The sequence below is a fragment of the Lynx rufus genome, unplaced genomic scaffold, assembly GCF_022079265.1.
Source record: "Lynx rufus isolate CCGP_SWC_20201006 ecotype Redwood Valley unplaced genomic scaffold, mLynRuf1.p SCAF_12, whole genome shotgun sequence".
NCBI lineage: Eukaryota > Metazoa > Chordata > Mammalia > Carnivora > Felidae > Lynx > Lynx rufus.
In genome coordinates, this window is record NW_025814826.1 from 68,532,201 (window position 1) to 68,545,405 (window position 13,205).

General features: G+C 55.2%; 1 protein-coding gene across 2 annotated transcripts in view; it reads left to right on the forward strand.

Annotated features, from left to right (window-relative positions):
* ADCK5 (aarF domain containing kinase 5) overlaps window positions 1-13,205 on the forward strand; it is a 17,398-nt gene continuing 4,193 nt past the window's right edge. The window contains exons 1-4 of one of the 2 annotated variants that reach the window (XM_047074344.1): window positions 51-91; window positions 3,856-3,917; window positions 8,175-8,281; window positions 9,096-9,245. In XM_047074344.1, the coding sequence (XP_046930300.1) occupies window positions 9,145-9,245 (101 nt within the window). In that variant the 5' untranslated portion in view covers window positions 51-91; window positions 3,856-3,917; window positions 8,175-8,281; window positions 9,096-9,144. Of the gene's footprint in view, window positions 92-3,855; window positions 3,918-8,174; window positions 8,282-9,095; window positions 9,246-13,205 lie in introns of both variants that reach the window. The other variant, XM_047074343.1, reaches the window with a different exon arrangement.

The following is a 13,205-nucleotide window of genomic DNA, read 5'->3' on the forward strand; positions in this document are numbered from 1 at the left end:
CTGCTCCCCGCCTCGCGGGGACTGCTGGGCCGGAAGACGCGAGTCTGCGGCGAGCGGGAGCCGAGCGGCGGCCTGGAAGATGTGGCGGCCGGTGAGTCGTCCCCCCGCGCGGGCGCCACAGATCCCGTCAGTCTCCGTCCGGAGCCCTCGGAGCCACCCCAGAGCCGCCCCGTCCTGGGCGCCGTCAGGGACCCTCACAACCCACCGACACTTCCTCCCCGCCCCGGGACCGTCGCTCCCACCTGTCAGGGACCCTCCCCCCACAACCCCCCCTCCCCGGGACCCTGACCCCCTGCCCGGCAGAGGCCCCCAGGGCTCTCGGGGGCGTCCTTCACATCTCTCAGAGTCCCTGTTCCTCAGGGTAGAAGCCCCTAGGCTGTGTTGGGAGATGCTGGGTACCACCTAGGAGCCCGAGCCCACCGCAGAGCTCTCTCCTCTCGCCGGAAGCACGTGTGCTGGGTTAGGGACCCGCCTCGGAGACAAACTCTAAACCGTATCCCCTCGTGGACACCGCTGTCCAGAGACACACCTTTTCCCAGGGCAGTCTGCCCTGGCTTCCTGGACCGATGGATACCCTTCCTACCCCTCACTGCTTCATCTCTGCCAGAATCCCAGACCGGAGTCCCCATCTTTCCTTCTGCCTGCTCCCCTGGGAACCCTGCCCCTGGCCACCAAGCCACCTGAGACCGTCCTGAGCTGACGCCTGCCCCCGGCTTGCGAGGAGATGAGAGGACTCTGGGGAGTGTGGGGGCCGCGGTGTCTCCGGTGGGCTGACAGCGGCCCTGGCTCGGAGGCGGTCTGTCCCCCACCCCCACCCAGACTTCCGCCTGGCCCTCGGCTGTCCTGCCATCGCGGTGCTACTCGAGTTCTGTCTTGGTTGGGCCTCCCCTTGTGTTGTATCTGCAGTTAGGACGGGCACCATTTAAACCGGCTGTCACGATCACTGACCCAGGTCCTAGCCACGGCCTCCCCAGGGATCTGGGCTTTTCGTCAGAGGGCTTAGAGCTGAAGACACCTTCACCTTGGAGCTTTGCGCAGAGCTTGTGTTCGTCCAGTGAGCCTAGCCGAGTCGGCGTCGTGCCTTGCCAGGAGTAGCTGCCCTGCACAGGCGTTGTAGTCTGAGGTGGAACAGGGTTAGTCCGAGTCCAGCAGAGAGACGCCGAGTGGGCCTGGGCACAGCTTTACAGCTTACGGACCTTCTGCACATAGTCGGGTCACTTAATCCGGCAGCCTAAGGAGCAGGCAGGCGTTAGCTTCTGATCGGGGGCTGCTCACAGCCGCCGAGTGGAGCAGAGCCCATTCAGCTTCTGGGTCCTGACTGGTGCCAAGAGGCCACAGACCCTTGGAAAAGAAAGGGCAGGCTGTTCGTGGCCCTCAGAGCCCTCTCCAGTCTCACTTCCTACCCACGGGAACACTGCTGTGCCTTGGTTTCCTCCCTGCTGGAAAGTGCCCGGGTTCTCGTCACCTCTAGTTTTCCTGTTTTAGGGCCTCATCGTGAGGTTCAGCAGTTGCTTCTTCTCGCTTTGGGCTGGGTCGCCTGCAGTGATCGACAGGGTGCTAGAAAAACCGGCAGCTCAGCTTGTCTTTGACTTTGGAATATCTGTTTGATTCTGACTACTGAGAGCTTTTTGTTGTTGTTGCTACTTTATAGGTTGTTAGCTGAGTTCCAGATGAACACTGTGTCTGCAGGCAGGCTGTGCACACGCTCTAAGAAAGCATGAGAGGCTGGGGTAGAGGAGGCCCAGTTCAGCTCATGCAAACTGGAAGGCTCTGAAGTGGTGGCCGTTGAGACACGCATGCGCCAGGACTGTCCCAGGCAAGCCAGGGCATGTGGCCGTCCTGGTGAGAAGGCCTGGTGTGTGTGTGGGGGGGGATATTCTGGGGAGCCACAGCTCTCTCTCTTCCTGTTTGCTGGTGTGTCCTGGTGCCCAAGCTCTGGGTGGTTTGGGTTATATGTGATGTGGTGGCCGTTGTCCTGGGCTGGTTCCTCGAAGGTCTGGCTGCAAATTCTGCCCTGTGTTTATAGCCACATGCCTTCTTTGGGCTTTGGGGATGTCTCTTGGGTGATGGGGATAGCTTGAGGAGCACTGGGCATCCCAGACTGGAGGGAGCCAGGTTCTGGAATGTGCCTGTGGACCCTGGTGGGGGCTCTGGAGTTGTCAGCATGAGGCCTCTTCCTAGAAGTCCTGTCCAGAGCCGGGCTGCTGTCATCTCTTACCTGACTGTGCATATTGCTCACCTAGCATCCAAGGCTGGGCCATGTGGGGGTGCTAGTTCGTTCTGTGCTTAGCACCGTTTGTCTCAATTCAACAAGCCTTCCTCGAGTTCCTGCTTTATCTAACAGGCACTGCACTAGATCCTAGAAGCACAGAGATGATGGAGAGGTGAGCCCTGCACAGTCTGGTGGGGGGCAGAGACTATAAGCTAACAGTCACACTCCAGTGTGATAAGGACAGCAGGAGAGGTGTGTGCAAGGTGCAGAGGCGGATGGGGGGATGACAGACAGGACTAATGAATTTAGGGTCTGGCGAAGGGTGTTCCAGGCAGAATAGCAGCCTGGACAAAGGCCTGGGCCTGGTGCTGCGTGGGCTGTCTGGGGTCCACCAGAGGGATCTTTGTTATGGGAAGGTGACTGAGGAGTCACTCCTGCTGCAGCTTCATCTAAGAAAACAGAAAACTGTTACTGGGGGCTATGGCCGGGGCTGTTACCTTTCTGGCCTCCCCCACCCTGAAGCTTGGGGCGCAGCCAGGGCCTTGTGCTTTAGTCATAAATGTGTTATTTATTACTATGTGCTCAGTTATAAAAGATAATTCAGATTTAGCATTCTCCTCCGTGAAAGAACACGAGCGTGGCCCCTCCCGCTCAGCGCTCACAGGGCCATCCGGAGGGTCTGGGCTTCTGGGGAGTCTGGGGTCAGCCCCTGGTCTTCAGGCAGCCACGCCTGGTGCTGGCAGGCTGCACTCCCGGCCAACCCTTGCTTCAGCCTCCGAGTCGTGAGGCCTTTTGCTCTGTTCCTCCAGTTCGTTGGCTGGAATAGCTCCCCGATCATTCCCTTCCCTTCTGAAAGCTGATGTCTCAGAATAATCGTTGTCCATCGGCTTTGGGCGTTTTCCTGCTTCACCTGCAGTGGTGCAGCCTCTGAACCAATGAACCCATCGGAACTCTTCTGCCCTCTCACTTTGCTCATACCCTTCTCCAGTTAACTAAAGCATTTCTGCATATTCTGTATATAACCGATCTCCAAGTTTTACGTATGTTGGAAATAGTCTCTCTCATCTTCTTGGCTAACCGCTTTTCTTCCTTGTGAAAAAGCAGTAAGAGGCTGATGATCTTTTAATATAAGTAGTTCTCTTTAATCTAGCAGGTATGTACTTCTTCATGTTAGGTGGTGTGGGCTTGTGGGGACAAGGCTGTTGGCAGGAGAGTAAGGGCATGGGGACCCACAGGTGGCATGGCACAGGAAGGCTGTGGAGAGTAGCTTCTCCTTGACCCCAGCGTGACCTCAGCATGCCCATCTGCCTGGCCTGTCGTGTGGGCTGGGCACTGTGCAGACTGCTTTGCAAATGTCAGTTCACTTGTCCTGTACGTTAATAGTACAGTGGTCCTTGCTTTACAGATGGGGAAACTAAGGTACAGAGAGGGAAGTAACTTACCCACACACACTGCACAGATAGCATTTGCCGGAGCCTGCATCCCAGTTAACAGGCTCAGAAGTCTGGGTTCATAGTCTGCCCCAGCTCCTCAGCCTTGGCTCCGCCTGAGTCTCTAGGGCAGGGCCACCCTGGGCACTGGGTGGTGTCGAGCAGTGTCCCTGGCCTCCACCCATTCAATACCGAGAGCACCCCTTTCCCCAGGTTGTGGCAGCTAAGAGTGTCTCCAAACAGTGCCAGACGTCCTGGGCACACAGTCCCCCCCGGTGAGTACCCCTGCCCTGCACCAGCTGCCTCATCTTCAAAATGCCACCTTCCTCAGACGCGGAGAAAAAGGAACCCTTGTACACTATTGGTGGGAATGCAAACTGGTGCAGCCACTGCGGAAAACAGTGTGGAGGTTCCTCAGAAAGTTAAAAATAGAACCACCCTCCCGTCCAGTAATTGCACTACTAGCTATTTTCCCTCCAAAATACAGAAACACTAATTCACAGGGACACATACACCCTGGTGTTTATTGCAGCGTATTTGCAGTAGCCAAGATACGGGAGCAGTTGTAGTGTCCACCGACTGATGACTGGGTAAAGAAGATGTGCGCACGTGCGAACACACACGCGCGCGCGTGCACACACACACACACACACACACACACACACACCAGAATATTACTCAGCCATAAAAAGGAATGAAATCTTGCCATGTGCAACAACACAGATAGAGCCAGAGAGTAATAATGCTAAACAAAGTAAGTCAGTCAGAGGAAGACATACTGTGTGATTTCACTCACATAGAATTTAAGAAACAGAACAAGTACAAGGGGGAAACAGACAAACCAAAATACAGACTCTGCACTCCGGAGAACACACTGCTGGCCACCAGAGGGAGTGAGGGATGGGTGAAGCAGTGCACTTGGGATGAGCACCGGGTGGCCTATGGAGGTGCCGAGTCATATCCTACACCTGAAGCTGATCCGACCTGGTGTGTTAACTATACTGAAACTAAAATAAACTTTAAAAAATGCGTGACAATAACATAAAAGTCAGGAAGGTTAAAAATAGAATTGAAAGCGTATAAAAGTATTTGCATTTGGAGGAGGTGGTAAAAGTTTGTGACTATATTTCAAGTAGAGAATTCGTAGTTTAGTCATTTGTGTTAACTACACAAAGCTTTGTAAGTGATTGCAACGAACTAAAAGTTTATAAAGGAAACGATAGGATAATTAAAAAGGTAAAAAGTTAAGTCAAAAAAACAACAGGGGCCCTTGGGTGGCTCAGTTGGCTGAGCATCTGACTTTGAGATCAGGGCATAATCTCAAGGTTTGTGAGTTCGAGCCCCGCATCAGATCCTCTGTCTCCCTCTTTTTGCCCCTCCCCTGCTTGCAAGCATGTGTGCTCGCGCGCGCTCTCTCTCTCTCTCTCTCTCTCTCTCTCTCAAAAATAAATAAACATTTAAAAAATAAATTTAAAAAAACCACAAAAACAATGCCACCTTCCTGGCTGGGACTTGGAGCATCATAGCAGCTTTGATCATGAGAAAGTTTAAATATAGGGACACACTCTGACAGAACGCTGCCACATCGTCAATTGTCCAGTTACTGGCCACCTAGATCCACCCGTTTTTAATATCCTGCCCTAGTTGTTCTTATTTTTGTTTGAAATTGTGTATTTTGTTGTCATTGGACCATTTCAAAGTAGGTTGCAGACATAAACAGTCTCTAAACATTCCAGTGTGCATGCCCTCAACAAGAAGATTCTCGCTTAATCGTGCCTAAAGATGTGAACAATAATCCTGTAATGTCTGTCCATATTCTGACTTGCTCATTTGCCCAGAAATGTGTTTGCAGGCGCCTTTTTTTAGCCTGAAGTGCGTCGTCGCGGTATCATGTCTATTTAGCCTCTCGATCTGGAAGTCTTCCCGCTTTTCTTTCTTGTGGCTTTTTTTTTAACTTCTTGTTATAAAAACCGGAAAATATTTACAGAAGTAGAGATAATTAACAAATGGCCGTGCCCAGCACCAGTGTTCCCAAGTCATGGGTCCTAATGACTTTCTGAAGAGAGCAGGCTGTTTACAGAATGTCCCACGGCCTGGATCTACTTGTTGGGTGTGCTCAGGGTCACTGATACTGAGTGCTGGGCTCCAGTGGCTGGCAGCTGGTGGCTGTCGTCAGTTCTTGCTCGGTGGGCTTGTTCTTACTCAGTGGGCTCACTGTCTTCCAGAGATCAGATTCCTAGCACAGCTCTGGCTGGCCAGAATTTCGGGCAGCTGGCGAGTGACGGCATCGCGACACTCCCAGGCTCTCAGGCACCAGCCTTGGGCCGTCTTGCCGGTCCCTCGCACTTGTCTTGAATCCACTTGGCTCCATCACCCAGCCCCCTCCTCATGGGCTGACCTCCCCAGCACGTCGTCCATTCCCTGCAGGAAACCCCCAGGGCCCCTTGGGGTGCCCTGCCTGGCCCCAGCTCACCTTGCTCCCCAGTCTGGTCTTTTCGGGCAGCGGCCCCCCTCCCCGCTGCACCTGTGAGCATACAGTGTCTCCACGCGGACCTCTCCTCCCCAGAGGTGCCCTGTGCTCTCCTGGCTTCAGGCCTTCCCTGAACCCACGTCCTCTGCATAGAAGACCGTCTTCGGTGTCCACGTGGAAGTCCCACTTGCTGCCAGGTCACGGATCCTCCCTCCCTGTGCCCTCACACTGTCCTTGTGACTTCTGGGCTTTGTCTGCATTTGTCTGAGGTCCCTGGTCACATGCAGGATCCGGTGTCACCCTGGGCATCTCTGGCAGGGTTTGTTCGATGCGTATGTGTGCTAGAAGATGCGGGATCAGGTGAGGCGTACGATATCCGAAGACCTTGAAGGGAACAGGCGGGGGCCGGACGGAGCCTGGACAGAGCTGCGTCTGAGGGGAGTGTGCGGTCTGGGTGTGACAAACAAGGTGGCAGACCCTGGCGGGAACCACACATCCTGCAGGTACATACTAGTGTTCAGAGCAGCTGTCCCCCAGATGTCTGAGCTCACAGACGCCCATTCTCTGGGCTTCCTCTTCTGGTGAGCCTCAGCGTGGCCAAATCAGGTCACGTGGGCTGGAGGGCGGTGGGGGGGTGGGGTGCCCTGAGGGCGGTGGGGGCGCTGGGCCATGCTGTCCCTTGCACAGAAAGCCTAGGGACTCTGCCTGCCCCCGTCCTTCTGCCTGTGGCTGCCTTTCTGGCCTCTGTGGGGTTTCCTTGGGCATCTGCACTCACTGTGTGTGGCCTTGCTGAGCAGAGGTTTTCTGTCAGCCTGCGCTCTCCTCTTGGGACAATAGGTCATGGACCTTTTCCTTTGACTTTTGTGTTGTTTTGCAGTCCTTGAAATTGTCTTCAGGGCTGTGTGCATTGGCCAGAAAATGTTAGGAAAGTCAGTTCCTTATTTGGGCCTGGCTTCACGATGATAACGTTAGCATCTGTGCCGTGGGTCATGACTTACTACGCACCACCTTTTCTTCCCTAAAAGGAGAATTTGCAGTTGGGGAATTTGTGGTTGAGGAACTCTTATTTCATAATTAAAATAAGATCGAGAGAGCAAGGCTGTCGGGGCAGGAGAGCCATGAGGTTTCCATGGCCACTGGAGTAAGCGGCGCCCCAGGCAGTCCCTGCACTCTTTCTGGTTCGGTGCATCTGCCCCGCTCCGGGTCCCTGCTTCTGGGTCCTAGCACGTGCTCTCAGAACAACTTTTTCCTGCTTCTGGCCTTCCACCTGAGAGTCTGACATCTGTCTTCCTCCCTCCGCCCCTCCCTCCCTCCCTCCCTCCCTCCCTTCCTTTCTTCCTTTCCTTTATTTATTTATTTTGAGAGAGAGAGGCAGAGGCAGAGAGAGAAGGGATGGGGGAGAGAGAATCCCAAGCAGGCTCCACGCTGTCAGCACAGAGCCCCACGCGGGCCCGAACCCACGAACTGCAAGATCATGACCTGAGCTTAAACTAAGAGTCGGATGCTTAACCGACTGAGCTACCCAGGTGCCCCCTGACATCTTTCTGATTGTGTGATGAAGCATTATTGATCTTTCCTTTAGAAATTAAGAATGACTTCCTGAGGCTGCTGGTCAGTGGGCAAACAGCAGAAAAAGAGTAAATCATAGGTCGCAGGGCCCCAGTGGAGTGTCAGAGGCAGGGACTGAGGGGTGTCAGAGGCGGGCGTCATAGGTCCCAGGGCCCCAGTGGAGTGTCAGGCAGGGACTGAGGCGTGTCAGAGGCGGGGATGTCTCTAGTGACCTGTCGAGGTGCAGACTGTGTGTAGCCTTTCCTTGTCTCCTGGGATTCCCGGATCTTGGCCTTACTCGCAGGAGATGGCATGGTCTTTGCCTTCCTGAGTCAGACATGCAGGCCGGGCCCCGCGCACAGGGCCCGGCAATGCTGACTTGCTTCGATGGCATATTTGGGCACCGGAAGGCACAGGTGCCCCTCAGATCCAGGCCTGGGAATGCCGGGGCAGCAGGAAGCTGGAGGGCGAGTTCTTGCCGCGTCTGACCCCTTGCCGCTCGCTCACCCTGCAGGCCCAGCTCTGCCGCGTCCACTCTGCCCTGCTGCGGAGCGGGCAGGAGCCCTGCCCGTCCCCTGCCACCTTCTTCAGGAGAAGCCTCGGGGTCCTGCCTGCAAGGTGGTGAGTTCTCCGCAGCCACAGGTGCCCTCGAGGGCGCGTGCTTCTTGCCAGGCAGGGAGGGAAGACCTGTCTTGTGTGGCCCAAGGCTGGGCTTCTCTGCTTCCACCCCAAGACAGATCGTTTGCTCTTTGGTGAGGTGGCTTGGAACCCCCGCCGCCAGGGCCCAGAGTTCGCGGGGCAGGACTCCCGGCCAGCGGCGGCCGGTAGACCGCAGCTAGAGCCGTGTGCTCTGAGAAGACAGAATGCCCGGTCCAGGCCGGTGCAGGAGGGCGGGAGTGCGGTGGATGGGGCCACAGCCAGGGGTGGAGGCAGCAAGAAACGTGGGTGAGGGGGTTCCGGGCCTGGGGCCCGTGGGTGGGGTGGGGCAGCCTTGAGGGGCGGTGTCAGGAGGCCGGATCCGGGCCCGGTGGAGCTGCTGCTTGGTGAGCCTGGGGCAGACGTGTGACTGGATGCTGGGCTCCTGGCGGCCTCGCACCGTAGTAGCCGTCACCTGTGCGTGTTGCCCCGCGCCGCTGTCTGACGCTCTGCCGTCTGGTTGGGCCGTCGTGGAGGTGACGGGCTATAGCTCCGTACGGCGCAGGAGGCCCCGGTCCCGCGAGGGTCACAGCTCTGCCTGCGAGCTGCTTCCCATGGAGCCAAGGGGCCCCCTCCTGTGCTCAGCGGCCCCTCGGAGCCCGGCGTCCAAGGTGACCGGCAACACTCGAGTGTCCACGTGGGCACCCGGAACCCGTGTTAGCTGCAGAGCCGGGCCCCGGTGGGCAGGGGCAGGAGCGAAGTAACCTGAGCCATGAGCCATGTACCTGTCTCCCTCCAGGTCCCTGAGACGCCGGCCCCTGTGGAGGAAGGCGCTGTCTGCCACGGTGATGGGGGTACCCCTGCTTCTTGGGATCCGCTATTTCACCGCAGAGCCTCAGGAGAAGAGAAGGATGAGGCTTGTAGTGGACGGTGTCGGGCGCTTCAGCAGGTAAAAGGGGCTGGGGGCGGCGCGGTTCCTCCCCGGCGCAGCCCCGTCCCGACACGACACGTGTGGGCTCGAGCTGGGGCCAGGAAGGGTTGGGGTTCCGCTTGGCGCTTGCAGGCTGCCTTCCAGGCGCCCTCGTGCCGCCGGCCGAGGCAGCTGAGCGCCGCAGGGTCCACGTGGGCGAAGTGCCGGTGAGCCGCCCACACGGGCCGCACCTCTGCAGACCCTTCAGATCAGCTTTGACCAGCTGGGGGGAGGAGAGCTGGTGCCTCCCCTGCCTCAGGCTTCGGCCAGCTGGTGGGCAGACGGGCTGCTGCCACCACCGCCTCCTCCCCTCCTCCTCCCCCTCCTCGCCCCCGCTCCTCCCCCTCCCCCCTCTCGCCCCTCTCGTCCTCTCCCTCCTCCTCCCCCTCCTCGCCCCCACGGAAAGCTGGCATCCAGAGAGGATTGGGGCTCCGAGAGGAGGGCTGTTATGCCTCCTGTACTCCCATTGGACTGGACTAGAGCTGGACTGTGTCTGGTCGTTAATATCAAGGGTGCCTTAAACTAAAGGCCCTTTTCATGCTCCCTTATGTCTCAGTGCAAGATTCTTGGAGGGAGGCAGTAAGGGTGATCTTCCTGTTGGAGCACCTTAGACATTTCTGCTGTTGGTCAGATCCAGGAGCTCCTACAGCCAGAAGTCCTGACGAGCAGCTCTTGGCGTTGAGTGAAACCTCCTCCTTCTAGCGAAACCCACTGTCGGGCTGGGCCGGGGGTGCACGTGATTGCTCAGCAGAGCGGCTCACAGGAGACCTTGGTCAAGGTGGCTGCGGGGTCGGGGTGTGGGGGTGGTCCTGCTCTGCCAGCTCTGAGCACCTGCAGCCTCTCAAACCTGGGTCATTTCTCAAGGGAAGGTTTAGGACTGCTAAGGCCTTCAGCACTTAGCCAGAAACTTCTCTGAGGTTTATGCTAATGGAGGCCATAGATGGCTGGAGAGCTGAATGCCTGACCACTTCCTGCTGTGAGGACACAAACCCATCACTTCTTAGCTCACTGATGGCTGTCTCCCTAGGTGGTCAGGTTTGCTCGAGGGCAGCTTCTGGGCCATGACTTCTCTGTCCTGCAGGGTTGCACAGTCTCCACAGCCCTCAGGTTGACGAGGGCAGGCCCGGAGTCTTGTCTCCTGTGAGCCTCCGCCACGTGGGACTGTGCAGGACTGTTGGGGACTGTCCCCATGCAGCCTGCTTCTGAAATGCGCACTCAGCAGGTCTGGGCTTGTCTCACCTTCTGCCTCTCATGTGCTGTTGTTTCCCAGCATCGGGTGGCCCGTCAGCAGGCTTGGCATGCCTGTCTTCTCTGCTTCCTTCCTGAGAAAATGTAATTTTACAGGGGCGCGTGGGTGGCGCAGTCGGTTAAGCGTCCGACTTCGGCTCAGGTCATGATCTCACGGTTCGTGGGTTCGAGCCCCATGTTGGGCTCTGTGCTGACAGCTCAGAGCCTGCAGCCTTCTTCAGATTCTGTGTCTCCTTCTCTCTGCTCCTCCCCTGCTCACGCTCTCTCTCTCTTTCTCAAAAAAAAAAAAAAAAAAAAAAGTTAAACCTTTAAAAAGAAAATGTAATTTTACAGCTTGCTTTCTGAGGCTGAGCTGGGATTAGAGGGAGGGGAGCTGTCCTTGTCAGCTGTAAGCCCCAGCAGTTGCTAGGAGAGGCAGGCTGGGCACAGGGTGACCACAGGGCCTCTGGAGTAAGGGGCACTGTGTACTCAGGAGCCACGGACGGAGCACAGGCCAGGGGCAGGTCAGGACCGGCTCAGCACCAGGAGAGTCGGGGGCTTGTTCTGGTGCAGAGAGCAGAGATCAGAACATGTCGTACATGTGTGAGGACTCAAAGACGGGGGTGGTGGAAAGTTCACACCAAGGCCTTGGTTTCTTATCCCACCGCTTACTTAATTTTAACTTTTCAGAAACTTTTGGGCTTTCCTTTTTTGGATACAATTTCAAATATCCAGAAAAGTTGTAAGAATAATACAAAAGAACTTTTTCTTTTTCCTTGAAACGTCTGCAAATAAGTTGTCAGTGTGCTCCATTATCCCTGAAACCTTGAGTGTATTTCCTAAACAAGGACGTTCTCCATAAGCACAGTCAGGAAGCTGATACGTTATAAGCCTCTAACCACCTTAGCTCATTCACACGTATGGCAATAACCTTTTTAGCACAAGGATCCCATGCTAGGCCCATCTCTAATCTCCTGCGGTCTGGAACATTCCCCCTTGTCTCTTTGGCTCTTTTTTTTCAAGTTGATTTATTTACTTTGAGACAGAGAGAGAGGCAGAGGGAGAGAGAGAATACCAAGCAGGCTCCACACTAACAGTGTGGAGCCCGATGTGGGCTCAAACCCACAAACCGCAAGATAATGACCTGAGCCAAAATGAAGAGTTGTATGCTTAACCGACTGAGCCAACCAGGCGCTCCTCTCCTTGGCTGTTATGGCTAAACTTGAGGTCAAGCATGGTCCCCCAGACCCCCATGTGTGCCTAGGGCTGTCCTCAGGGATCCCCATAGACAGTTTCGATAGTTCCTTAGGACAAATCACAGAACTCAGGAAAGTTCTGGCCTCTGGATTATGTTGTTATCAAAGCAAAAAAGATACAAATTAGGATGAGCCCAAGGAAGAGATGGACAGAGTAAGGTCCAGGAGAGTCCCAAACTCAGAGCTCCCATGTCCTCAGTGACACGTTACACCCCCACTCCTGCCTTGTTGTTGTGTGACCGTGCATTTGGGTATTCCCTGAGCTTCGGCAAGCAGTTCTTAGTGGAGTTCCATTACATAGGAACAACTGAATCATTGGCCTCCTGATTGAACTCAGGGTCCAGTCTCCCTCCCCTCCCCAGCTGGGCTGATATCTTGGCTCAGAGCCCCCAAAACTCTAGTCACATGGTTGATCTTTCTAGAGATCTGAGCTCTTCGTTAGCATGAACCATCCTGGCCCATCACGAATCGGACTCTCCTGTCACTCAGGAAATCCCACGGTTTTAGAGGCCCCCTGCCAGGAGCTTGGGGCAAAGGCCAGGCAGGCCCTTCTGAATAAAGCTAATTCTTCATTACACGTGACCTTGACACATCTGGAGGCTTATAGGCCGGTAATGTACAACAGGGGTCAGCAAACTGTGGCCAAAAGTGGCTGCTGCGTGTTTTATAAATCAAGCTTTCTTGGAACCGTAGTCACGTCTGTTGTGTACACGTTGCCTGCGGCTGCTTTCGCTACAACGGCAGAGTGGAGACCGTGTGGCTCATAAAGCCCAAAATACTCTGTAAAGAAAAGTTCTGCTGACCCCTTTTGTAGAAGGCCTCTCTGGTTGGGTTTGTCTGATGCGTGCTCACAGCTGGATTCAGTTGGTGCGTTTGGGCAGGAACAGCACGGAAATGACACCGTTCTGCACCTGTCAGGTGGCACATGGTTTCAGTGCGTCCCAGTGAGCTTTGCTGTTTGGTTCCTAGTCTTTGCGTCATGTCGATGTCTGTTCCTGCCGCCCCTTGCCCACCGCCTCAGGGCTCCCGGGGCGTCTCAGGTGAATTCATTCTTATGTGTTCGCCAGATGGTGTTTTTTTCTAATTCAGTCTTTCCACGTTTGTTAGTTGTCATTGTACTGTAAGAAAAAAATTTCTTTTCCCCATTTATTCGTGTCAGTCTGGACTCATGGATTTTTTATTCTGTGGGTCGCTCTCTGTTGACATCACTGTGGATTTTTTTGTTGCCTACTGCTCCGGGATTGGCTGGTGGGAGCCCCTTCAACCTGGTCTTTGCGATCCTTTTTTTCCTCCCCCCCCCCAAGTTTTTATCTAAATTCCAATGAGCTAACATAGTGTACTATTTGTTTCAGGTGTACATCCTTCCTTCTATCTCCAACATTTTATAGTAAACACTTAAAAAACAGTGGAATTGGAGACACTATGCAGTGAACGTAGATTTTGCCATTAACATCTC